The 25,497-nt window shown below is 40.0% G+C and overlaps 1 protein-coding gene across 3 annotated transcripts in view; it reads left to right on the plus strand.

Annotated features, from left to right (window-relative positions):
* The first annotated feature begins 2,576 nt into the window (after window positions 1-2,576).
* ppargc1a (peroxisome proliferator-activated receptor gamma, coactivator 1 alpha) overlaps window positions 2,577-25,497 on the plus strand; it is a 90,541-nt gene continuing 67,620 nt past the window's right edge. For all 3 annotated transcript variants that reach the window (XM_061913545.1, XM_061913547.1, XM_061913546.1), the window contains exons 1-2: window positions 2,577-2,901; window positions 5,640-5,819. In XM_061913545.1, coding sequence (XP_061769529.1) covers window positions 2,851-2,901; window positions 5,640-5,819 — 231 coding nt within the window. In that variant the 5' untranslated portion in view covers window positions 2,577-2,850. The remainder of the gene's footprint in view (window positions 2,902-5,639; window positions 5,820-25,497) is intronic.

Below are 25,497 nucleotides of genomic sequence, written 5' to 3' on the forward strand. Positions count from 1 at the left end.
AGACAAAGTTATATGTTTTTGGTAACACTTTAGTATGGGAAACATATTCTAAGTAACCCAGACTTAATTTAAAAGGGTTAGGGCCAGGTTTAGAGGGTTAAGGTTATAATAAGGCCATGCTGAAGAAGGCAATAATAAGTACTTAATAATGATTAGTTAAGAGCCAATATATTACTAATTTGCATGTTAATAAGCAACTAATTAATGGTGAATATGTTCCTGCAGTCCTGGGTTCAATCCCAGGCTCGTGATCTTTCTGTGTGGTTTGCATGTTCTCCCCGTGGATGCGTGGGTTCCTTCCAGGTACTCCGGCTTCCTCCCACTTCCAAAGACATGCACCTGGGGATAGGTTGATTGGCAACACTAAATTGGCCCTAGTGTTTGAATGTGAGTGTGAATGTTGTCTGTATCTGTGTTGGCCCTGCGATGAGGTGGCGACTTGTCCAGGGTGTACCCCGCCTTCCGCCCGATTGTAGCTGAGATAGGCGCCAGCGCCCCCCGTGACCCCAAAAGGGAATAAGCGGTAAAAAATGGATGGATGGATGTTCCCAATACTTAAGTGTTACCAGGCTTTTTTACTGTTGCACAAAATGAACCGTGCATGAACATCACCTTGTTCAAAGGACAAAACCGACACAGTGCATAAACCCACAACAAATTACACACCTGCAAATCAGTGTGACTTCTGCTGTTGCCGTATCCGTAATACGCCGATAGGGAGAAGTTTTTATTTAGACGATGAGTCGGGTGTGTTTTGACCTCCGCCGAACCCCTGAGGCCGACTCACCGAACCCCCAGGTTAAGAACCACTGACCTAAAACAATTATTTGGGAATGTCCGGCGGGCCAGATTGAAAAGCTTACAGGGGAACATTATCACAATTTCAAAAGGGTTAAAAACAATAAAAATCAGTTCCCAGTGGCTTGTTTGATTTTTCGAAGTTTTTTACAAAATTTTACACCTCCCGGAATATCCCTAAAAAAAGCTTTAAAGTTCTTGATTTTCCCTATTTGCGATGCGACTGTCCATTTCCCTGTGACGTCATACAGTGCTGCCAATACAAACAAACAATGCCGGTTACCACAGCAAGATATAGTGACATTAGCTCGGATTCAGACTCGGATTTCAGCGGCTTAAGCAATTCAACAGATTACGCATGTATTGAAACAGATGGTTGGAGTATGGAGGCAGATAGCGAAAACGAAATTGAAGAAGAAATTGAAGCTATTGAGCGAATAGCTATTGACGCTATTCGGCCATAAAATGGATGTACCTAATGAAGTGGCCCACAGCATGGCTGCCTTATTAGCATCGCCGGTAAAATGTGCAGACCAAACGATCAGGACTTTCGTATCTTGTGACACTGGAGCAACTTAAATCCGTTGATTGGTAAGTGTTTGTTTCGCATTAAATGTGGGTATCTAGTTTCAAATGTACATACAGCTAGCGTAAATAGCATGTTAGGATCGATTAGCATAGCATGTTAGCATCGATTAGCTGGCAGTTATGCTGCGACCAAATATGTCTGATTAGCACATAAGTCAACAACATCAACAAAACTCCATCCATCCATCCATTTTCTACCGCTTATTCCCTTTCGGGGTCGCGGGGGGCGCTGGCGCCTATCTCAGCTACAATCGGGCGGAAGGCAGGGTACACCCTGGACAAGTCGCCACCTCATCGCAGGGCCTCAACAAAACTCACCTTTGTGATTTCGTTGACTTTATCATTGCAAATGCATCTGCAGGTTATCCATACATCGCTGTGCCATGTCTGTCTTAGCATCGCTGGTAAAATGTGAAGACACTCTGGCACATTCAATGAAGGTCTGGCGGCAGATTTCTTGCCAGTGGTGCAACTTGAATCTCTCCCTGTTAGTGTTGTTACACCCTCCGACAACACACCGACGAGGCATGATGTCTCCGAGATTCCAAAAAATAGTCGAAAAAACGGAAAATAACAGAGCTGAGACCCGGTGTTTGTAATGTGAAAATGAAAATGGCGGGTGTATTACTTCGGTGACGTCACGTTCTGACATCATCGCTAAAAGACCGATAAACAGAAAGGCATTTAATTTACCAAAATTCACCCATTTAGAGTTCGGAAATTGGCTAAAAAAATACATGGTCTTTTTTCTGCAACATCAAGGTATATATTGACTCTTGCATAGGTCTGGTGATAATGTTCCCCTTTAACGGGCCTTAATTTGCCAAGATCTGCTTTAACCCATTTTCACTGAGTTAGTATATCCAGCTCGGCTGTTTTTGGATACATTTTTTACAGGAATGTCGATGTTTTAAACTCTTTCCACTTGCAGACTTGGTTTTATGTATTCCACCTCGTGTGTTTGGATGCACTTTATAATGCTTTGAAACGATTTTGTATTTTTTTTTTTTTTTGCCGTTTTGCACGCGTTAAAAGTGCACCCATGTTCTGTCAAACCGTGGATGCCCCCCCCCCCCCCTCTTCCTACGTATGTGTGCATGCAAAGCCCGCATGCATGCCTGCAGACTCCGCCTGCTGCGTGCGCGTCACGGGCTTCGCGGAGGTTGCTAGTCACTCCCCGAGCCTACTTTTAATAGCTTTGTCATGTGATAGAAAGCAGTTGTAAGAAGACAGGTGCCCTCGGTTCATTCTCGGAGAGGGGAGCTGCAGTTTTGCCTCGCCAGTGGGGAACTAAAGCGTGCGTGGATTTGTCTCTCTCTTTTTTTTTTCTTTTTTTTTTTTTTTTTACTTGAATCCTTTTTTATTTTTTGGTGTCATTTTACGCGTGTTGTTTGCAGCGTGTGCACGGAGGTTGGATTTTTTTGTTGTTGTTGTCCTTTTTCCGAAGCGTCATTCAGTAGCTGGATGGCGTGGGACAGGTGTAACCAGCAGGACTCGGTGTGGAGAGAATTAGAGGTGAGACATCGTTCTTTTTTTTTGTTTGTTTGTGCCGGACTTGTCTCTTGTCGCTTTCTTTTTTTTTTTTTTTTTGGAGCCGCACTAGCGGATGCGTAAAGAGGAGACATTTGGATGCGCAATAGGACAACTATCTGCTTTTTTTTTTTAGATAACCTCCATGTCCATGCTTACGGGGAAGACCCCCTTGGCTCGCAGTCGGATTGTGCGTTAGTGTTGCGTTCAGGTACCACGGACGCGGTGATTCTGATGAATTAGTGATTAGTTTTATTTTTGCTTTGTGCGAGTCATCAGTGCGTAAATTCAATCAGCTACCACTCAATGTGCACGTTATCTCACTCATAGTCGCTCCATCTGCATTCACATCATTTATTACCTCTGCAGATGTTTTTTTTCCTCCAGAGTGGAGTGGTGCAAAAACTATAAATGTGTTGCACCATACTGCTTAAAATTCTCTATTATTGGCCTTATTGTCTTTTTGTGAATTATTATTCCAACATAAGGGGATGCCTGATAATCCCCACAGTCCCCATTTGGGTCCTGAATAGTGTTTTTGCAGAAAGGTCTGCCAAAACAGAAGATGCATGTAAAAGATCTTGGACTAATGTGTTTTTGCAGTGCGTTCTTAAAACCCGCACAGCGCTTCTGTCATATAGACGATCTATGACTTGTGTTGTTGCAGTGGGTTCCTAAAAACAGCAGAGCTGTCCTTTTATGGTTTCCTAAATTGCTGTAAAAATACCATGCATGAACTTTTTCCCCACTTGTAAAACATGTATTTCAGCTTGAATTCTACAAATTAAATAATTATAGGTTCGTGATTTACAGTACTCCACTTTTTTTTTTTTTTACAGAAAAAAAGTCCCAACATAATTTCCATACATTTGAAGCACTATTTTTTTGCAATTATTATTATTGGTAAGTTTATTTCAAACATGCATACAGTTACAGTGATCATACAGCACATATTTCACATATTTCCAATTTCTCTATACAGCATGTACAAAAAGAAACTTATTTAATCATACCCCATTTCAAATTACTAACACATTTGTTCACATCCTGTTCTCCATTTGTAACACACTATACATCAATTGATGATAAATACTACAGGTCTCAAGACTTTTCATTGATTGGCAGCAAAATTTATTTTCATGTGTTGATTTTTTGTGTGTGTCAGATTAAAAAACAACAGGTCAAAAAAAAAAAGCGTGCTTCTCCAAAACTGCTTTAAAAGTATCCATCCATCCATCCATTTCTACCGCTTGTACCTTTTGGGGTCGCGGGGGGTCGCTGGAGCCCATTTCAGCTGCATTTGGGCGGAAGGCGGCGTACACCCTGAACGAGTCGCCACCCCATGGCAGAAAATATCCATCCATCCATCCATTTTCTACTGCTTGTCCCTTTTGGGGTTTGCGGGGATTGCTGGAGGCTATCTCAGCTGCATTCGGGCGGAAGGCGGGGTACACCCTGAACAAGCCGCCACCTCATCGCAGGGCCAACACAGATAGACACACAACATTCACACTCACATTCACACACTAGGGCCAATTTAGTGTTGCCAATCAACCTATCCCCAGGTGCATGTCTTTGGAGGTGGGAGGAAGCCGGAGTACCCGGAAGGAACCCACGCAGTCACGGGGAGAAAATGTTAACTCCACACAGAACGATCCCGGGATTGAACCCAGGACTACTCAGGACCTTCGTATTTTCAGGCATATACACTAACCCCTGTTTCACCGTGCTGCCCCGCTTTCAAAAATATGATTTTTTTTTTTTCCCCGCATATTAAACAAGTCAATCTTTCAAAACTACCTCAGCCTTAAATGCATATGTCAGGTACTAATTTTAATATTGCAGTTTTAACCATTTGAAGACCAGTGACACCGATCAACTCTTTTTTATATCTCAAAAGAACCACATCATTCGCTTTCCATGTACATCATTCCAAACATCCATCGCAAAAGACAATTATCATTTCAGTCTAGCAAGGCACCCTTTCAGAAAACAGTAAAAGCTGATATTTTTTTGTTGGATGATTGGAATGGGAAAACGTTAGACCCTCCTGTGGATGATATGAAAAAAAAAAAAAAAAAAAAGTAATTGTTTATTTCCGTATTGTTTACGTTCGTCAAAAACGTAAAAATTGCATTTTAAATGAACCAATTGTTTCGTGTAATACACATTTTTGTGTGGCATGGCCATTTTAGTTTGATTCAAGGAAAATAGATTTGTTAAAATATTTCACAAATAAATATTTATGAACTGTAATTCACTCAACAGAGTCAAAATTCCTTAAAAAACCCATCAATGACACATGCCCCTTGATTATCTTAAGAGTTAAATGATACTTCAGTCGTCTAACGAAAACCAGCAGAGACATAGGCTGTGTCTCAAATCAGTGCACTTCATTAAGTATACTGTGTACATAGTCCAATTAGCCTCCGTTTTTTCAAGTTAGTCCCTCCTCTTCCGCTTCGCAGCCATGATGGTGACTATTGAGGGTGGAAAGGGGTCCATTGTACCATTTCTTCGGTCTTTTTGAGTGCACTTACTGCCTTTTACCGTACTTGTAAGTGCAAACACACCATGCAAGAGTATGGACATGCGTCAATTGAGAAAGACACACAACCACACACACACACACACACACACACATTTCTCTTGCTGCTTTCTGTTTATTTTCACAACACACACCCTCGTTTATAGTAACAAGTCTTCTTCTGTCCCCCCCACAGTGTGCTGCCTTGGTTGGCGAAGACCAGCCCCTCTGCCCGGACTTACCCGAACTTGACCTCTCCGAGCTGGACGTCAGCGACCTGGACGCTGATGGCTTCCTGGGCGGCCTCAAGTGGTACAGCGACCAATCGGAGATCATTTCCGCTCAGTATGGCAACGAGGCCTCCAATCTTTTTGAGGTAGGTCACTGTTACTACCACTGCATGAGCATCCTGCTAACAAAACACAGCAGAAAGAGGGTTAGCAAGATAAGGGAACGTCTGATAAGCCCAGCAGGACCTTTGTCCCCTTATTTGGGTCCAGACTAGTGTTTTTGCTGCAACAACAAAGCACTTATTTCATATAAAGTGTTTTTGCAGCAAGATATTAAAACCTCAGGACACTGCTGTATGTATCGGCTTTGCTGCAGGTGCTTAAAAACAGCAGATTGGTCCAATCACATAGAGGATCTTTAAATAGGATTTTTTCATCATCAGAGTCCTCCTGTCACATAGAGCAGTGTTTTTCAACTACTAGTGTGCCGCCAGATACAGTCTGGTGTGCCGTGGGAGATTATCTAATTTCACATATTTGGGTAAAAAATATTTTTTGCAAACCAGTAATTATAGTCTGCAAATGATGTGTTGTTGTTGAATGTCGGTGCTGCCTTGAGCTTGTCAGAGCAACTGTGTAATACTCTTCCATATTAGTAGGTGGCAGCCTGTAGCTAAATGCTTTGTAGATGTCGTAAACAGCGAGAAGCAGCGTGCAGGTAAAAAGGTGTCTAATGTATAAACCAAAAATAACCAAAATTTGAGTGCGCCCAAGAAAAGGCATTGAAGCTTAGGGAAGGCTATGCAGAATGAAACTACAACTGAAATGGCTACAAAGTAAACAAAAACGGAATGCTGGACAACAGCAAAGACTTACTGTGGAGCAAAGACGGCGTCCACAAAGTACATCCCAACATGACACGACAATCAACAATGTCCTCACAAAGAAGGATAAAAGCAACTGAAACATTCTCGATTGCTAAAACAAAGTAGATGTGGGAAATATCGCTCAAAAAGAAGACAGGAAACTGCTACCGGAAAAAACAAAAAAAGAGAAAACGACACCAAAATAGGAGCGCAAGACAGAACTAAGACACTACACATGGGAAATTTGAACTATACTAAAAATTAGTCACGGCGTGACGTGACAGGTGGTGACTGTACACCTATTTTGAGACAAGAGCTATAGTGATGCATGGTTGGTTATGTTTTAAAGTCATGTCCAACAATTGCGACAACGACTTTTTACTGTCAACTGAGTTTCGTTTTGTAAAAATTTCTGCTGGTGGTGGGCCTCCGGATGTTTTAAACGCAAAAAAATGTGCCTTGGCTCAAAAAAGGTCAAAAAACACTGATGTAGAGGATCTTTGACGAACTGCTGGGTCCTTTTAAAAACAGCAAAGCACTCCCGACTGGCCCGGCAGGACCTTTGCCCCCTTTAATGGGTCCTGACAGTGGTGGGCTTGCTTATCGAACGTGTTTACGCGGCCCACATCTGAAGGCAAACTGTGGACTTCACGTCGTAAAAAAAGCACGTCTGAATAGATTGTAAAACTTTTCATCTTATCCGCTTTTTCTGTGGAGTCCGCCCAACAAGGTCGATGATCCAGCCTTGCGGCCATAAAGCCATCAGTCTCGTTCTCCCCCACAACTCCCCACCCCCGCCATGAGTTCATTAGAAGTAGTTATCAGCGTCGAAGATAGACCAGCAAAGGAAGAAAGACAGGGGATTGGACGCCGTGGCCTCGCCTCAAGGGGGCTAAAATGTCACCCGTTGGCAGTCTGTGTCATGTGCTCGCTCACGTTCGCCGTCTGATAACAGACGGAATTCTTTTCGGTGTTTAACCTCCACAAAAACTCACCTCTAACATCACCCCCTCCGCACAGAGTGGTCTAAGTGGTCACTGGTGTGACCGTCTGCCAGCCTAACAGTGATATGCAAGGATAAAAATACCGACGAGTCAAAGCCAACACTTCATTGTGTCGTTACTGGGATACAATTATGTGTATCAAAGGTTATTAGTCCTATGAGGTCAACTGGTGCCACTTGGTGCAGATATGGTACATGAATAACATTAGACCGGCCGTCAAATTATTTTAATATTCAGCAAAGAAACATTTTTTTCCATCAGTTTTATAATATATTTTCTTGGGGAGGGTTTATTGACATACTCAAAGGCATTAGTTTTGCACTTATCAGTCAGCCTTTAGCCCCTTAAATATTGACTGTACCCCTATTTCGACCCCCTGACGTGTTCTCCAGGGGTGAAAAGAAGCATCATGTGTTTGCACGTGTCTCCTCAAATCCTGCGCACGTGTTCTGCATGAATATTATACACTGCCGGCGACGCATAGTGATGTTTTGGGCCAGCAGCTATTGTGTCACGCTTAGCAGTGGTGTGTGCATGTGTGTGTGTGTGTGTGTGTGTGTGTGTTCGGGGTGGTACGCTGCACACATCCTCCCCCCATCTTGGAAAAGTTTAAAGTCACCATATGAAGTGGCCAGTTCTTCATACAGTAGGACCCGGTTAATCCCTTTTAATCTGACAGGGGAAAGTTTGGCTCTTGGCAAAGGATTAGAATGCTCCGGGGTGGGGGATGGGGGTGGGGGGCAGCTGTAGCGGATGGGGCGGCTGCGGATGTATTTCCTAATTAGCCTCTGCACAAGGCTAAAGAAGCAGGCAATCAATGCACGTCACCACGATAAAAAGCCTGATTGTCATCTTTATTAATGCATTCAAGCGAGGGGGAGGCTTGCCCTGAGAAACATGGCCGCCACCCTGCAGTGTGCTTCATCCCAAACTGTCCCCTGGCTGGCCTATATCACCATCCCCAATTGTCTCCTCACACAAAATATAAAGCATGTAGAACCCCTTCTAAAAACAAAAAAAAAGGAGGACTGACCGCGAATGTCGGCGCTCTATTTCGGGCGTCGGTTGTTAAGGGGGGCGTTCGCTGCAATAAAGTTCCTGATGTACTGCCAAAAATAACAGCATGGCAGCATTGACCCGATGTCATTTTAACCTGCCAGATCTCGACTTGGGTTTCAGGGCCGGCTTCAACCTTTTGATTGACAGTGGTGCACGTCACTGGAATGGGGTGTGTGGACATAAGCATCGGGACACACCTTTTAATTGATCAATCAATCAATCAACCAGGAAAAGGGGATATTCTTATGTTTTGGCCATCTTTGCATTTGTATGCCAACAATCCAGTAGAGGTTGTTAATGCTAATGATTAGAGGTAGGGGAAATAAGATGCATTGCAATTCGGACATGGACGATTCCAAAATCGGTTAGTTCCGCATTTTTCGGAGTATAAATCGCTCCGGAGTATAAGGCGCACCTGCCGAAAATGCATAATAAAGAAGGAAAAAACATATATGAGTCGCACTGGAGTATGAATAGCATTTTTTTGGGAAATTTATTTGTTAAACCCAACACCAAGAATAGACATTTTTAAGGCAATTTAAAATAAATAAAGAATAGTGAACAACAGGCTGAATAAGTGTACGTTAGATGACACATAAATAACCAACTGAGAGGTGCCTGGTATGTTAACATACCAGGCACCTCAGAGTCATTCAAATAACTATAACATATAGAACATGCTATACGTTTACCAAACAATCTGTCACTCCTAATCGATAAATCCCTTGAAATCTTATACATCTAGTTTCTTACGTGAATGAGCTAAATAATATTATTTGATATTTACGGTAATGTTTTAATAATTTCACACATAAGTTGCTCTTGTGTGTAAGTCGCACCCCTGGCCAAACTATGAAAAAAACTAGGGTAAACTTCAACGATCGATAATTACTTTATTTTTTGGTAATAAAGTATTGCAGACAGTTCTAAAATTGTTCTGACTGCAGCGAGCCACCTCACAGCTCCTTTATTTTAGGGCACTTGATGGCACTTATTTGGGCACTTAATGGGCACTTATTTTAGGGCACCTAACTTAACTTAGAGCATATGATCCAGTTTTGCACACATTTCTATTAATTCAATAAATGTGGGAATTAATTCTTATTATAAATGCACTGTTTTAAAACATGTAAGTAATATACACTTATTTAGTTAAACAAAAAAATGTAAAACTGCATCAATATACATAAATTAAAGATGGATCAATAATTGATTTTTAATCGAATCGTAGCTCCTTAAACCTAATCGTAATCCAATCGTTAGTTGCCCAAAGTTTCCCACCTCTATTATATCTATCCATATTTAATACAAAACAAAAACTTTTCTTGTTATAGTGGGATTTTTGTCTGAAGTTCCTCATTGTATGTCATCTTTTAGCAATTTTGTCTTCGGGGTGATATGTTTGAACTCTTAAGGGTACAATAATCACTGCTAATTTTGTTTGACTACATTCCTGTTCCTGTAGACCAGGGGTCACCAACGCGGTGCCCGCAGGCACCAGGTAGGCCGTAAGGACCAGATGAGTCGCCCGCTGGCCTGTTCTAAAAATAGCTCAAATAGCAGCACTTACCAGTGAGCTGCCTCTATTTATTACATTTTATTCATTTACTAGCAAGCTGGTCTCGCTTTGCTTGACATTTTTAATTCTAAGAGAGACAAAACTCAAATAGAATTTGAAAATCCAAGAAAACATTTTAAAGACTTGGTTTTCACTTGTTTAAATAAATTCATTTATTTTTTTACTTTGCTTGTTATGACTTTCAGAAAGACAATTTTTGAGAAAAAATACTACCTTAAAAATGATTTTAAGATTTTTAAACACATATACCTTTTTACCTTTTAAATTCCTCTCTCTTCTTTCCTGACAATTTAAATCAATGTTCAAGTATTTTATTGTAAAGAATAATAAATACATTTTACCGTATTTCCTTGAATTGCCGCCGGGGCGCTAATTAATTTAAAACCTCTTCTCACTCCTGCGCTTACCAAAGGCATGCGGTAAAAGTAAGCATGCGCTTATCATTTTAAAACCTCTTCTCACTCTGGCACTTACCAAAGGCATGCAGTAAAAATTGGAGTGTGATGTAAGCTTGGACCTTAAATCCTACTGAATAGCTCTTAATCTTCTTCCCTTTATGCGATTTCAAATTACCGGTATTAAAATCAGCGTCCTCCATTTTGAAAATGATGACAGGGGAAGTGTCACTTGTGACTTTACGAGTAATACTAAGCATGCGCTAATTATTTTGCAAAGCGAGTTTGACCCGGCAGTAATTCAAGCCAGGCGCATACTATATGCCCTGCGGCAATTCAAGGAAATACGGTAATTTAACTCTTCATTTTAATTTATGTTTTTTCGACGAATAATATTTGTGAAATATTTCTTCAAACTTATTATGATTAAAATTCCCCCCAAAATTTCTGGCAAATATAGAAAATCTGTAAAATCAAATTTAAATCTTATTTCAAAGTCTTTTGAATTTCATTTAAAATTTTTGTTCTGGAAAATCTAGAAGAAATAATGCTTGAAATATAGCCTTGTCCAATGTGTTTTGTATTATAACAAAGTGCAGATTGGATTTTAACCTATTTAAAACATGTCATCAAAATTCTAAAATTAATCTTGATCAGGAAAAATTACTAATGATGTTCCATAAATTCTTTTTTTAATTTTTTCAAAAAGATTCGAATTAGCTAGTTTTTCTCTTCTTTTTTTTTCGGTTGAATTTTGAATTTTAAAGAGTCAAAATTGAAGATAAACTATGTTTCAAAATTTAATTTTCATTTTTTTTCGTGTTTTTCCTCTTTTAAAAAGTTCAAGTGTTTTTTTCATCATTTATTCCCATTTATACCCTTTTATATATATATATATTGAGCAAAATGGCTATTTCTGGCAATTTATTTAAGTGTGTATCAAACTGGTAGCCCTTCGCAATAATCAGTACCCAAGAAGTAGCTCTTGGTTTCAAAAAGGTTGGTGACCCCTGCTGTAGACTCATTTTAGAACTAGCTAATCCTCCAAATAGAGTGTACCGTAATTTAGAGTCTGGGCAGCTATCATCGGGCTCCATGCTTTATTCCTTGCAACAATACTTCTTAGACGGAAATAAACATAATGACAACATAAAGGAAGTAGTTGAAAGCTTTAATAATTACTTTGTAACTATTGGACCAAAATTGGAAGAAAGGATTCCCGACCCAGTTTCAATTGAGGACTATAATGATATCAAAGAGCGAAATCCCAACTCCATGTTCCTCAGTAATGTGACACAGGAGGAAATAGTTGCAATCGTGAAAAAATTTAAATCCAAGACATCAACTGATTGTAACGGAATTGATATGGAAACGATAAAAAAGGTTATTGAAGAGATCTCCATTAATGTATATTCGTAACCTATCATTTCAAACAGGTACATTTCCAAACAAAATTAAATTAGATAAAGTTGCACCAATTTACAAGACTGGAGACAAACATCTATTTACAAAATATAGATCTGTTTCTTTACTTCCACAATTTTCTAAAATCATTGAAAAACTGTTCAATAACAGATTAGAGAGTTTCATAAACAAAAATAGAATACTCGAAGAGAACCAAAATGGATACAGAGCTAATGTTTCAACTTCAATGGCTTTGATTGAAATTACAGAAGAAATTACCAATGCAATAGATAGTAAAAAATGTGCGGCAGCAGTGTTTATGGATCTAACTAAAGCATTTGACACAATTAATCACAATATTTTAATAAAAAAAATAGAACAATATGGCATCAGAGGGTTAGTCTTTAACTGGATAAGAAGTTATTTAACGAACAGGAAACAATACGTGAAGCTAGGCGAACACACTTCTACAACGCTAAATATATCCTGTAGTGTACGTCAGGGATCAATACTAGGACCTAAACTATTCAATCTCCATATAAATGACATTTGTAAAGTTACAAGAGATTTAAAGTTAGTATTATTTGCGGATGATACCACAGCGTTTTGTTCAGGAGAGAACACACAGACGATAATACAAATAATAACAGAAGAAATTAACACATTAAAAAAATGGTTTAACAAAAACAGACTATCATTGAATCTCAGTAAAACTAAAATAATGCTAGAAGAGAAATTGAAAGAGTAAATGAAACCAACATTTTAGGCATAATGATTGATGATAAATTGAACTGGAAATCTCATGTAAAAAATATACAACATAAAGTAGCAAGAAACACGTCAATAATGAATAAAGTCAAATATGTTGTACACCAAAAATCACTTTATATTCTCTACTGCTTACTAGTGTTACCATATCTGAGTTACTGTGTAGAAATATGGGGAAATAATTACAAAAGTACACCTCATTCACTAAAAGTGTTACAAAAAAGATCAGTTAGAATATTACATAATGTTGGATATAGAGAACATACAAAGCCTTTATTTATTGAATCAAAGATACTGAAATCCCACAACATAGTGAAATTGCAAACAGCTAAAAATTATACACAAAGCAAATTATAACCTGCTACCCAAGAATATACAACAATTCCTCTCAACAAAAGAAGAGAAATATAATCTTAGAGAAAAATGTAATTTAAAACATTTGTACGCACGTACAACACTTAAGACCTTCAGTATATCAGTATGTGGAATTAAATTATGGAATGGATTAAGCAAAGCAATCAAACAATGTACTAATATGATCCACTTCAAGAAACTCTTAAAACTTAAAGTGTTTACAAAGTACAAAAAAGAAGAACCATGATAAACATTCTGAATTTATTCACCCATTCATTCTTTCATTCTCAAAATAATCTTTCTTATCTCATCATATGGAATAAAACTTACTTCACCAATAATTTATTTATTTATTTTTTATTGTGATTACTCACGGAGTATATTGTGAATACATTGAGAACAGGAAGTGAACAAAAGTTTTAGCAACTGTTATGTAGAAGAAAAGGAGTAGGATTAAATAAGCATTGCTTCTTCCTACTCCTTTTCGAACATGTTGAAAAGAGAAACTGGACATTGTGATGTATCATGTTGTATGCTTGCATGTTCGAAATAAACTCAAACTCAACTCAACTCAACTCAACAACTGGAACAAGAACCAAAAATAATTTTGTTAATCTACGTTCTTCTTCCTGCCCAGTTTCTGTTTGGTCTAGTTAGTCGAAGCTTGACAATTCAATTGTTGGGCAGCAGTAACTGAACCCTATGAACTCTGCTCAGCAACAGTGGTGTCAATACTCAAAAGTAGCCGACTAATTTGATTGCTCCTCCACAGTGACATTTCACAAACTTTCATTACAGAAAGCAACAACTTTGTACTCTAAATTATTTCACAAAGTCAAAATAAAGACGTAACAGAGAACAGATGAGATGGCCGTGTAGAGAAGAAAGTAACATGCTGTTTTGTGAAGAACACCAATGGATCTATGTTCCTATTCCTACAAACTCACTGATTAGTTATTTAATGTTGGGTTACATCAGAAACACTAGTAACATGTTGGTGTCTGTTCCTGTTCCTGCTACTCTTTGAGTCAGTCCATTATCAAAGCTTACTGGCAGTTGTATCGTGATGATTGAGCCGCAAGTGTTCTGCTTGTCAACAAAAGGAACAAGAATCGGTTTTAATTATGTTCTACTCCATTCCTGTTCCTTACTCACATCACTCCCGATGGTTAGTTAGTTGTTCAAACAGCCGAGTTTAACTGGTATTGAGCCTATGACGTTCCAACAAGAATCAAGAGCAGTTATATTGGTCTACGTTCCTAATCCTGCTGACTTTGGGTCCTGCACTGCAAAAAGTCAGTCTTCAAAAACAAGGAAAAAAATACGAAAATGAGGGGTATTTTACTTGAACCAAGCAAAATTATCTGCCAATAGAACAAGAAAATTTGGCTTGTCAAGACTTTCCAAAACAAGTAAAATTAGCTAACCTCAATGAATCAAAAATACCTAAAAATAAGTATATTCTCACTAATAACAAGTGCACTTTTCTTGGTAGAAAAAAAAAGAGACCTTTTTGCTCAATATGTTGAAAAAAATTCCTAAATTAAGTAAATGCTAGTGGCATTATCTTGACATAAAGAAAGAAATTATTACTTTAAAAAAGTACTTTTATACTTGTGGGTGTTGTTGACACAGCTTTGCAACAGTTGATATTTTAGTTTCAAGCATGTTTTACTCAATATAGGTCATGACATCTCAGCTACAACCTGTAATATCTTACTGAGATCATTTAGGACCAACACCCTTAAAACAAGAAAAACACTCTAACATAAAATCTGCCTAGTGAGAATAATTATCTTATCAGACATAAAACAAGCAAATATCACCCTTATTTGAGATATTTCATCTTACTTAGATTTCAGTTTTTGCAGTGTGGATTTGTTAAGCCGTTCCATCAATCCATCCATTCATTTTATACCACTAGTCCAAGGGCACGGTGAGCCTGGAGATTACCACAGCTGCACTCGGGCAGAAGGCAGGGTGTACCCTGGACAAGTCGCCATCTCATTGCAGTACCAACAGTGTATGATAATTTTAACGTCGGGCAGCTATTATAGAGTCATATCAGTTTCTTGTCTTGTGTTCAGGTGTACTGGTGGTTTAGTTTGGAGTCATAAGGCAATGTTGTTATTTGGGCAATTATGACTGAGCCATGTGAGGTCTACCTAGCAACAAGTGTCTAGGAAGAGGTACAGAGATCTCAATGGTTTCTCTCGCAGCTGATTCTTTTGGTTTTACAATTTATATCATTGAAATTAGAGGAAAAATGGTAGTAATCCCAGTCCAGCCCAGCTGGCTGCTTAGTGCCGGAACACATTCTTGTCATAGCCAGTGTCCCTGCACTCGTGTCCGTGACGAGGCAGACAGAAAGACAGGAGGACAGATGGGTAAAGAAGGCGAGGTTTGGGCTTCATGCCAGCCCAAATCAAAGCCTACAGATTGGAAGTAAAAGGTTGTGGGCTTTACAGCTAGTAAAAGCAAATGCCAAGGCTTTAGAGCCTTACCAAGATAGTGTGCGTGGACATTCTGCAAGCATGCGATCACGCGTCGCCGAGCGCTGTCGCTCATGCAGTCTGACGGCCTTCATTCTGCTGAAGGCATCGGGGACGTTTTGTGCATCTTTCTAAGGGGTTAGATTGATCGGTTACCCCGGGAACAAGGGAATAAGTAATTATCATAAGATCACACACGGCATATACTCTTGTTGTCCCTGCACCCCGCTAAGCATTTTTTTTTCTTTTGCAAATTAATGCTGACATTGGAGAAAACACCACCCACACCAGTTCACCGCTCCTGCGAAAAGAGTGTATGGATTGTAATATTCTCGCTGTGAGCCTCAGTAGAATACTCAGTCCATACGTTCATCATGCTGAGACACTGTTTGGGCTGTCTACTCGGAGGAAATCCTCTGTTGTTTTCTGCATACTCAGTGCGAGGGCTTTGGTTACACAGGATTTCTGACGAGCATTGACCGCAAAGGGCTCTTGTCGCATAGAAATTATTTGGACTTGTGTCTTTAGCAAGGGGTCTTTCAACAGCAGAGCATTTATAACAGTGTTTTTCAACCACTGTGCCTACTGTGCCATGAGATACAGTCTGGTTTGTCGTGGGAGATTATGTAATTTCACCTAATTGGGTTAAAAATATTTTTTGCAAACCAGTAATTATAATCTGAAAATGTGCCGTTGTTGATTGTCTGCACTGTCTAGAGATCGGCAGAGTAACCATGTTATACTTTTCCATATCAGTAGGTGGCAGCAGGTGTCTAATTGCTTTGTAGATGTTTGTCGTGATCACAATATGCAGACGACAGCGGGAGGCAGTGTGCAGGTAAACATGTATCTAATGCTTCAACCAAAAATAAACAAAAGGTGAAAAAAGCCATTGAAGCTAAGGGATGGTTATGTAAAATGAATTTAAACCTAAACTGGCTGCAAAGTAAACAAAAACAGAATGCTGGACGACAGCAAAGACTTACAGCATGTGGAGCAGACGGCGTCCACAAAGTACATCCGTACATGACATGACAATCAACAATGTCCCCACAAAGAAGGATAGCATCCGCACAAATTAAATAGTTTTGATTGCGAAAACAAAGCAGGTGCAGGGAATAGCCTTCAAGGAAGACATGAAACTGCTACAGGAAAATACCAACAAAACAGGAAAAAACACCTAAAAAAGAAGCGCAAGACAAGAACTAAAACACTACACACAGGAAAACACCAAAAACTTCAAAATAAATTACGGCTTGATGTGACAGGTCGTGACAGTACACCTACTTTAAAACATGAGCTATAGTGATTTATGCTTGGTTATGGTTTGAATTCTAATCCATAATTGTTAGAACGACTTTTTATTGTCAATAAGATGAATTTTTTTGTTTTCTGCCGTTGGTGTGCCTCGGGATTTTTTCAATGAAAAATATGTGCTAGGGCTCAAAAAAGGTTGAAATACACTGATTTATATCATTGAGCAGGGGTGCCCAATTTTTTGAAAGTCCAAAATAAAAATGTGCCAATGGGGCACAGGGAAATCACAGGGGTTTTAAGTGTACTGCAGCACCATGGTTATCAGGTTCAATACATGGCAACCAGTTGGCCTTGCAGACATGCCATTAGAAATTGTGTTGGTTTGAAAGAGATCCGTATTCAAGTATTTTTGGACTATATGCACTTAAAATCCTTACAATTTGTCAAAAATCGACTGTGCACCTTATAATCCAGTGTGTATTAATTCTGGTTTGCTTACCGACCTTGAAGCAAATTTATGTGGTACATGGTGTAATGATAAGTGTTACCAGTGGATGGCAGTCATGCATAATAAATATGTGTGGACTGCAGGTTGACGCCATTTCAATAAATGACACTGGCAAATACGGGTAAGCAAGCAACACCAAAACTTTAATGTTTCATTGAGAAAATAGAACAGTACAAACAGCTTTGAAAAATCTGTCAAAATGTCTTAGTAGAACATTGGTAATCTACGAAGCCGCACCGCTTGATGGAACGCGAAGCATTACGGCTACTTTAGTCAGACGTACTGTGCTTCAACCTATTGGTATTATTATGGTGTGTGTATAATGACCCCAAAATGGCACCTACTGTCATAGGAGACATATTATCTGGCTTTTCTTACCATTGGAATCGACTGATGTGTATTTGGGATCTGCATAAGTTTAGAAAATTTGCACGCGGCCACCATTGTAGATTGTGCCGCAGTCAGTAAGCTCCTTCTTTTTCACTATCCTCTAGTTTTGGGGCATGCATCGTCAGCTGTTGCCATTTCTGATATAAAGTAGTGTGCATTTCTAACTTATATCTGTCAGTAGACTTGCCATGGAAACGCTAAAACAATACCGGTAAAAAAAAGATGACGGCTAGAAGACGCTGTCGAAGTGGAGCCACTTGAATAAAACCGCCCACAAAACGACAAATCATAAAGATAGACGGTCGAAAAAAGCTGCTAGAGATGATCTGTTGAACACAATTCATGCAACATTTTGACCAAGGAACCATGCTTACAAGAAGAAGAAGAAAGTGCTTTAAATGTCAGAAGAAAAATCATTATATGACCCATTTAATGGGCCTCATAATCCTGTTCGTTTTTTGTATGAAAATAGAACTGATAGATCCAATGCGGCTTATGGTCCGAAAAATAGGGTAATTTAGGAAGCCATCCTTTGGAAGGCCAAAAAAAAAAAATCCTTGATAGAGAGGATCTGTGATCCTGTTTTTGCAGTCCGTCCTTTAAAAGGGGAACATTATCACAATTTCAAAAGGGTTAAAACCAATAAAAATCAGTTCTCAGTGGCTTATTTTATTTCTTGAAGTTTTTTTCAAAATTTCACCCGTCCTGGAATATCCTTAAGAAAAGCTTTAAAGTGCTTGATTTTCACTCTCTCGAAGCCACTGTCTATTTTCCTAGTGTGACATCATACAGTGCTGCCAATGTAAACAAACGATGGCAAATAGCACAGTAAGATATAGCGACATTAGCTTGGATTCAGACTCGGATTTCAGCGGCTTAAGCGATTCAACAGATTACGCATGTATTGAAACGGATGGTTGGAGTATGGAGGCAGATAGCGAACATGAAGTTGAAGAAGAAACTGAAGCTATTGAGCGAATAGCTATTGACGCTATTCGGCCATAGCATGGGTGTACCTAATGAAGTGGCCCATTGCATGGTTGAATAGCTGCGTTAGCATCGCCGGTAAAATGTGCGGACCAAACGATTAGGACTTTCGCATCTTGTGACATTGGAGCAACTTAAATCCGTCGATTGGTAAGTGTTTTTTTCGCTTTAAATGTGGGTGGAAGGAAAAGTAATATAGTTTCAAATGTACATATAGCTAGCCTAAATAGCATGTTAGCATCGATTAGCTGGCAGTCACGCCACGACCAAATATGTTTGATTAGCACATAAGTCAACAACATCAAGAAAACTTACCTTTGTGATTTCGTTGACTTTATCGTTGCAAATGCATCTGCAGGTTATCCATACATCTCTGTGCCATGTCTGTCATTGCCGGTAAAATGTGGAGACACTCGGGCACATTCAATGGGGGTCTGGCGGCAGACACTTTCGCATCTTTGGGCCAGTGGTGCAACTTGAATCCTTCCCTGTTAGTGTTGTTACACCCTTTGACAACACACCGACGAGGCATGATGTCTCCAAGGTTTCAGAAATTAGTCGAAAAAACGGAAAATAACAGAGCTGAGACCTGGTGTTTGTATGTTTGAAAAAATGAAAATGGCGCCTTTCTTACCTCGGCAGCGTCACACGTACTGACGTCATCGCTCTGAGAGCCATAAACAGAAAGGTGTTTATTTCGCCAAAATTCACCCATTGAGAGTTCGGAAATCGGTTAGAAAAATATATGGTCTTTTTTCTGCAACATCAAGGTATATATTGACTCTTACATAGGTCTGGTGATAATGTTCCCCTTTAAAACAGCTGAGCAGGAACACAGATCTTGATCCTGTTCCTGGCTACTAGTTACCAGTGAGCTCAGTCATAAAGTTAAAGTACTACTGATAGTCAAACACACCCTCGGTGTGGTGAAAGTAACCTCTGCATTTCACCCACCCCTTTTCTCCACCCCCTGGGAGGAGAGGGGAGCTGTGAGCAACAGTGGCCATGCTCGGGAATCATTTTGGTGATTTAACCCCCAATTCCGACCTCTGATGATGAGTGCCAAGAAGGGAGGCAATGGGTCCCATTTTTACAGTCTTTGGTATGACTCCTGGGGTAGGGGCAGACAGGATTACATAAACCATGTAAGCAGGAACAAGAACGGCACTATAACACCTATTGGATTTAAATTGTTTCACCTCATACCTAGACAGGTTTGTAAGAAAAAACCCACCACAGATTCCTCAGTGTTTGCATGTGTTTATTCTGTATGTCACTGGCCTTATGCTACGTAATCCCGGCCTCCGTGTGTATAACGGAGCTCATTTCATTTGCAAATCCAGTGAAAATTTTCACAGGATTCCTTATCTTAACCCTGGATAAACTCGTATTTACCTATCCGAGCCTCAATATTGACTATACTATTTGTTAGGATGCAAAACAGCTACTATTTTTCTCCATGTTTCGTGCTAGTGGGGACTCCGGCACTGTTAAATAATACAAGCAGTGTTGGCGCTATCGCGTGGCATCATGGCAACATGTGTGTGTGTTTGTGTGTGTGTGTGTGTGTGTGTGTGTGTGTGTGTGTGTGTGTGTGCGTGTGTGTGTGTGTGCGTGAGAGAGAGTCTGGGGGAGGGTTGGATTATTGGCTTAGTGTTTTGGCCAGGTTAACGTGAAACAGCCCTGAAAGGCTCTTAGCTGAGATTACCCCGTTTGGCTAAAAATAGACATCACCACCACCCAAACACACACACACATATGCACGCACGCACACACACACACACAAACAGTGACTAGAAAATACCACTATTGGATCCGTGTATTGTAAGTTTCAATTACACACAAATGCACCTGTGGACAGTGGTGGTGGAAGAGCTCTACTGGGGGATTTGGGATCAGCTGGGCAGGATCACCAAAGCAATCAGCCGCAGCATCCCACTGGGACCACCACGTGTTTGTGTGTGTGTGTGTGTGCAAGTGTGAGAGAAAGTGTGTGTTCTGTATGTGTGTGTTCTGTATGTGTGTGTAAGAGACAGCGATAGCGCATGGCAGCCAAGCAGATCAAAAGATGCTCTTCTTCCATACACTACCAAAAGAGACTATTGTTTTGGACCAAAGCCCCTTCCTCTTCCTCTTCCCCACTTGAAACAAATCCTTGGCCTTGAGGACCTAAGGTAGGCAAGCGGATGACCAAGCCATGGCGGATCAGACAGCTCCATCTCATGTTTATCACCTGAAGAAGCCGTTTTTTTAAAAACCCGTTGCAAAGATCCTCTCTGTTGTGTTCACTACTGCATTGAGTTAACCATACAATTATCCCAGTTACATTGTACAGCCTCTAGGAGGCGTAGTGAGTCAGACGGAGGAGATGCTGCGAGGTGAGGAGAGAAGAAGAATGTCATTTCGGTAAATACAGGTACGGGAATAAAGATGCTGACGGGAAAGTAACGCGTTCGTGTTGGTTATTACTACACACCCGGCATAAGACTCTGTATCAGTGGATCTTAACTGGTTTAGCTGCAAAATATACCAAGTCAAAACCCAAATTGGTCATCATTGCGCAAACCCATTCCCAGACTCACTGTTAATAAAATGTGAAAAATTGCCAAAAAGTAAAATACTTAAGCTACTGGCTCTAATCAAAAAAGGCAAATACACCCTGTGCCTTTAATTGGTATTGTTGTCTTAATTGACTCGCTGTATTTTCCAGACCTTTTTGGAACCAAGAGCTACTTTTTGGGTACTGATTAATGCGAAGGGCTACACACTTAAATAAATTGCCAGAAATAGCCAATTTGCTCAATTTACCTTTAACTATATTTAATTATTAATAATTAATGATATTTATCTTTGTGGAAACACTGATCATCTTAATGATTTCTCACAATAAATATATATAGAAACAGATAAATATCAATATGAAACACTTTACTTTAATATTTTCTGTAAGTGCACATTTTTCAAATTGAACATTTTCAAATGATCACTTCTAAGACAGTCTTTTAAAATCACAATATCCCATTTTAACTAGCTAGCCACTAACACTCTTTAACAAATCATGAATTACTTTGCACCATGTTTGTACAAATAATAACTCATGTAAAATACAAAAGTCAACTCTCAAATTTTTAAATAAATCATGTCACACTTTGAACTGGACACCAAATCTGTTATTTGTTTTTTTGTCAGTTAGTGGGAAGCCTGGCATTGCTGTTGTACTTTGTTGTGTAACTTGACACTGCAACTCTGAGTGAGTCTTGCAGATGTGCATCAGTGAGTCGTGTTCTGTGTTTGTTCTTGATGAAGTTCATGTCAGAAAAGGCTGATTCACAAATATAAGTCAAACCAAACAGGCTTGCAACCTTCATAGCTGCTGCGCATACACCACTGTACTTTTCTGTGTCTACAAGGCACCAAAAGTTTGGTGCAGCCTGGTGGGCTTTAAATTTTAAATCGTCAGGAAAAAGGCAAAAGGGTATTTGTGTTTAAAAATCCTAAAACCATTTTTAAGGTTGTATTTTTTCTCTAAAATTGTCTTTCTGAAAGTTATAAGAAGCAAAGTAAAAAAATAAATGAATTTATTTAAACAAGTGAAGACCAAGTCTTTAAAATATGTACTTGGATTTTCAAATTCTATTTGAGTTTTGTGTCTCTTAGAATTGAAAATGTCGAGCAAAGCGAGACCAGCTTGCTAGTAAATAAATACAATTAAAAAAATAGAGGCAGCTCACTGGTAAGTGCTGCTATTTCAGCTATTTTTAGAACAGGCCAGCGGGCGACTCATCTGGTCCTTACGGGCTACCTGGTGCCCGCGAGCACCGCGTTGGTGACCCCTGTTCCAGACTATTTTGTCCAATGCTTTCGACCCTGCGGCTTTTAAAACGGTGTGGCTAATTTCTTGATTTTTCTTTGCTAACGGCCATAGTGTTTTGTATTCAACATACAGTTTTCATATCACACCAACACAGAAAACCGAAAAGATGTGTTATTATAAGTGCTAAGGTGCCATCTTTTGGGCAAGCTCGCTCACTGCAGATTGGTTTTCAATCAATGTTTCATGCCTTGAACCGGAAATAAAACTGTCCTTGGCGTTTTCTGCTCAAAAGGATTCTTCGTTCATCACTCCAACGTTTGAAAGTTTTACAAAATAACTGAAATAATTCATAATCACTAAACCGTCCCAGGTTTGATATATGTAGAAGTAGCATTCTGAATTTATTTCATCCATCCATTCATTTCTAGATAATCTTATTTATCTCACCATATGAAATATAACTTACTTCACTAATTGTTATTTGTGTTTATTTTTATTGTTGTTACTTATGGAGTATATCGTGAATGAATTGAGGACGGGAAGTGAACTAAAGATTTAGCAAGGGGTAGGCTTAAATAACCTCTGCTTTTTCCTACTCCCTTTTGAACATGTTGAATAGAGAAACTGGAAATTGTGATGTATCATGCTGTATTCATGCATGTTCTAAATAAACACAAACTCAACTCAACTCAACCCAAACTCAACATCCTCTATCCAATTAATTACTATTCACCCACTTTTTCTCCAGTTATACCCTAACTGGTATATGAATAAATGACTATTTTTGTGGTCATCGAAGAAGATACATTTCAGCCAGGGGTAAACTGACTGATGGAAGCCGCAAGGCAGTATCTTACTTTCGCTGTGAAGTGAATTACAGGTTTTAATTCCTCCAAAGACATGCACCTGGGAATAAATTGATTGGCAACACTAAATTGGTCTTAGTGTGTGAATATGAGTGTGAATGTTGTCTGTCTTTCTGTGTTGGCCCTGCGATGAGGTTGCGACTTGTCCAGGGTGTACACCGCCTTCCGCCCTAACGCAGCTGAGATAGGCTACAGCGACCCCCCGCGACCCCAAAAGGGACAAGCGGTAGAAAAGGGATGGATGGAATTCCTCCAAAGACATGCACCTGGGAATAAATTGATTGGTCACACTAAATTGGCCTTAGTGTGTGAATATGAGGGTGAATGTTGTCTGTCTATCTGGCCCTGGGATGAGGCGGCGACTTACCCTGCCTTCCACCCGAGTGCAGCTGGGATAGGCTCCAGCACCCCTGCTCATTAAAGCATGAATTCCCTGAGATGGCGAGAAGGGTGATTGTGGGCCATGTGACGACATAAAGCTATACATTCAGATTCCCACTTGAGCATCTGACAGCGTTCCAGGTCATAAATGTAAATGTTAAACCTCCATCCCAGCCAGCAGAGGCTGTGATTAGCTTTAATCAATAGCAACTACTATGCAGTAGACCCTTAAAACTAGCGGAGCACGGGTGAAATAGAGGATCTTTGACAAATGGTGTTCCTTTTGCACGAGCACTCCTGTCACGTCGATGATCTTTGAAAAGCAATCGTGGCACCGCTTCTTTTGCAAGTGTCCCGATATTTGTGTCCGCATGCGTTCTCCAAAGATGCAGCTTTGTTCTCCTCACTTGTAAAGATGAACGCCGCGTAAACGCCAGTAAAGTACGGCCCATATGGCACATGAAAGTACACAAGAAAATAATAAAAATAGCTTGCCTGCAAAGTCATGACCGAGGGGGAAGAAGAGACTCTCCTCTACCTGCTTCCAGGCGCACACGCAGAAGTGAAGGTAAAAAGATAATGCGTTTATTTGCTAATCAGCAAATAGCTTTTAGCCGGCGGCTAAGTGGCGGTGCCTGTGAGGCTGTGATAAGATCGTGTGCTTTCAGGTGTTTCCCTGTCACGCCGCCATTGAGTGCAAATTAAATGCATTGACCTTCTTTCGCCGCCGCATCAAATGCCTGCATTTCCCCCCCAAAAAACGATTGTGTCATTTCAATTACCATTCGTCTCTGATATTGCCCCCTGCCCCGGTATATCTTCCTGAGCATGCAGCGACAATGATGTCCACAATGTGTTTAGAGCGTCCTTCCGAGGACAAAAAGACAAACCCCGCCAACTATTGATGGGCTTGCGGGGCCTCAAAGGTGGCGTCCTCCATCGCTAACTGGAGTACTTTCTGGTCTTTTTGCTAGTCCAAAAACAAAGACGACAAATAATTCCGCCCTCATTGGCCTGTTTGTATTTCAATCATTAGCTCCAATGAGAATGACTCTTTTTGCAAACATTGGCCAGTCTGCATGTCAATCAATGCATGTTGCATCAATGTGGGTAAACATCCATCCATCCATTTTCTACCGCTTATTCCCTTTTGGAGTCGCGGGGGGCGCTGACGCCTATCTCAGCTACAATCGGGCGGAAGGCGGTGTACACCCTGGACAAGTCGCCATCTCATAACAAATGTAAGCATTGATCAATATGGCAAAGCAGCACCAGTAATTGGTCGGTCATGCAAATGAGTCATTTTACAAACATTGGTCATGTTAATCAATGTTTGTTGCACCAGTGTTTGGTTATTGGTTAATCACATCCACACTTCGATTAGTAGATAGCACCAGTGATTAATCAGTCAAGTAATTTGGTCAGTCTACATGTCAGTCATTGGGTGTTGCACGAGTGTTTGTTCAGTGGGTGGACAAATCCAGGCATTGACCAGTCAATTATGTCAATTAGGCAAAGCAGCACCAGTAATTTATTGGTCACCTGGATTACGTGATTGGAAACCAGATCTCTCAAGGGCAGGCCTGGGGAGTTATTGTAACTCGGGGGCCACATTGAGAGAAGCAAATGTGTCTGGGGGACCGTATATCTAATTTTTAGGAACACTAATACAAAACCTCACAATAATGTCTGACTGAATG

Source organism: Nerophis ophidion, linkage group LG10, assembly GCF_033978795.1.
Source record: "Nerophis ophidion isolate RoL-2023_Sa linkage group LG10, RoL_Noph_v1.0, whole genome shotgun sequence".
In the NCBI taxonomy this organism is placed as follows: Eukaryota; Metazoa; Chordata; class Actinopteri; order Syngnathiformes; family Syngnathidae; genus Nerophis; species Nerophis ophidion.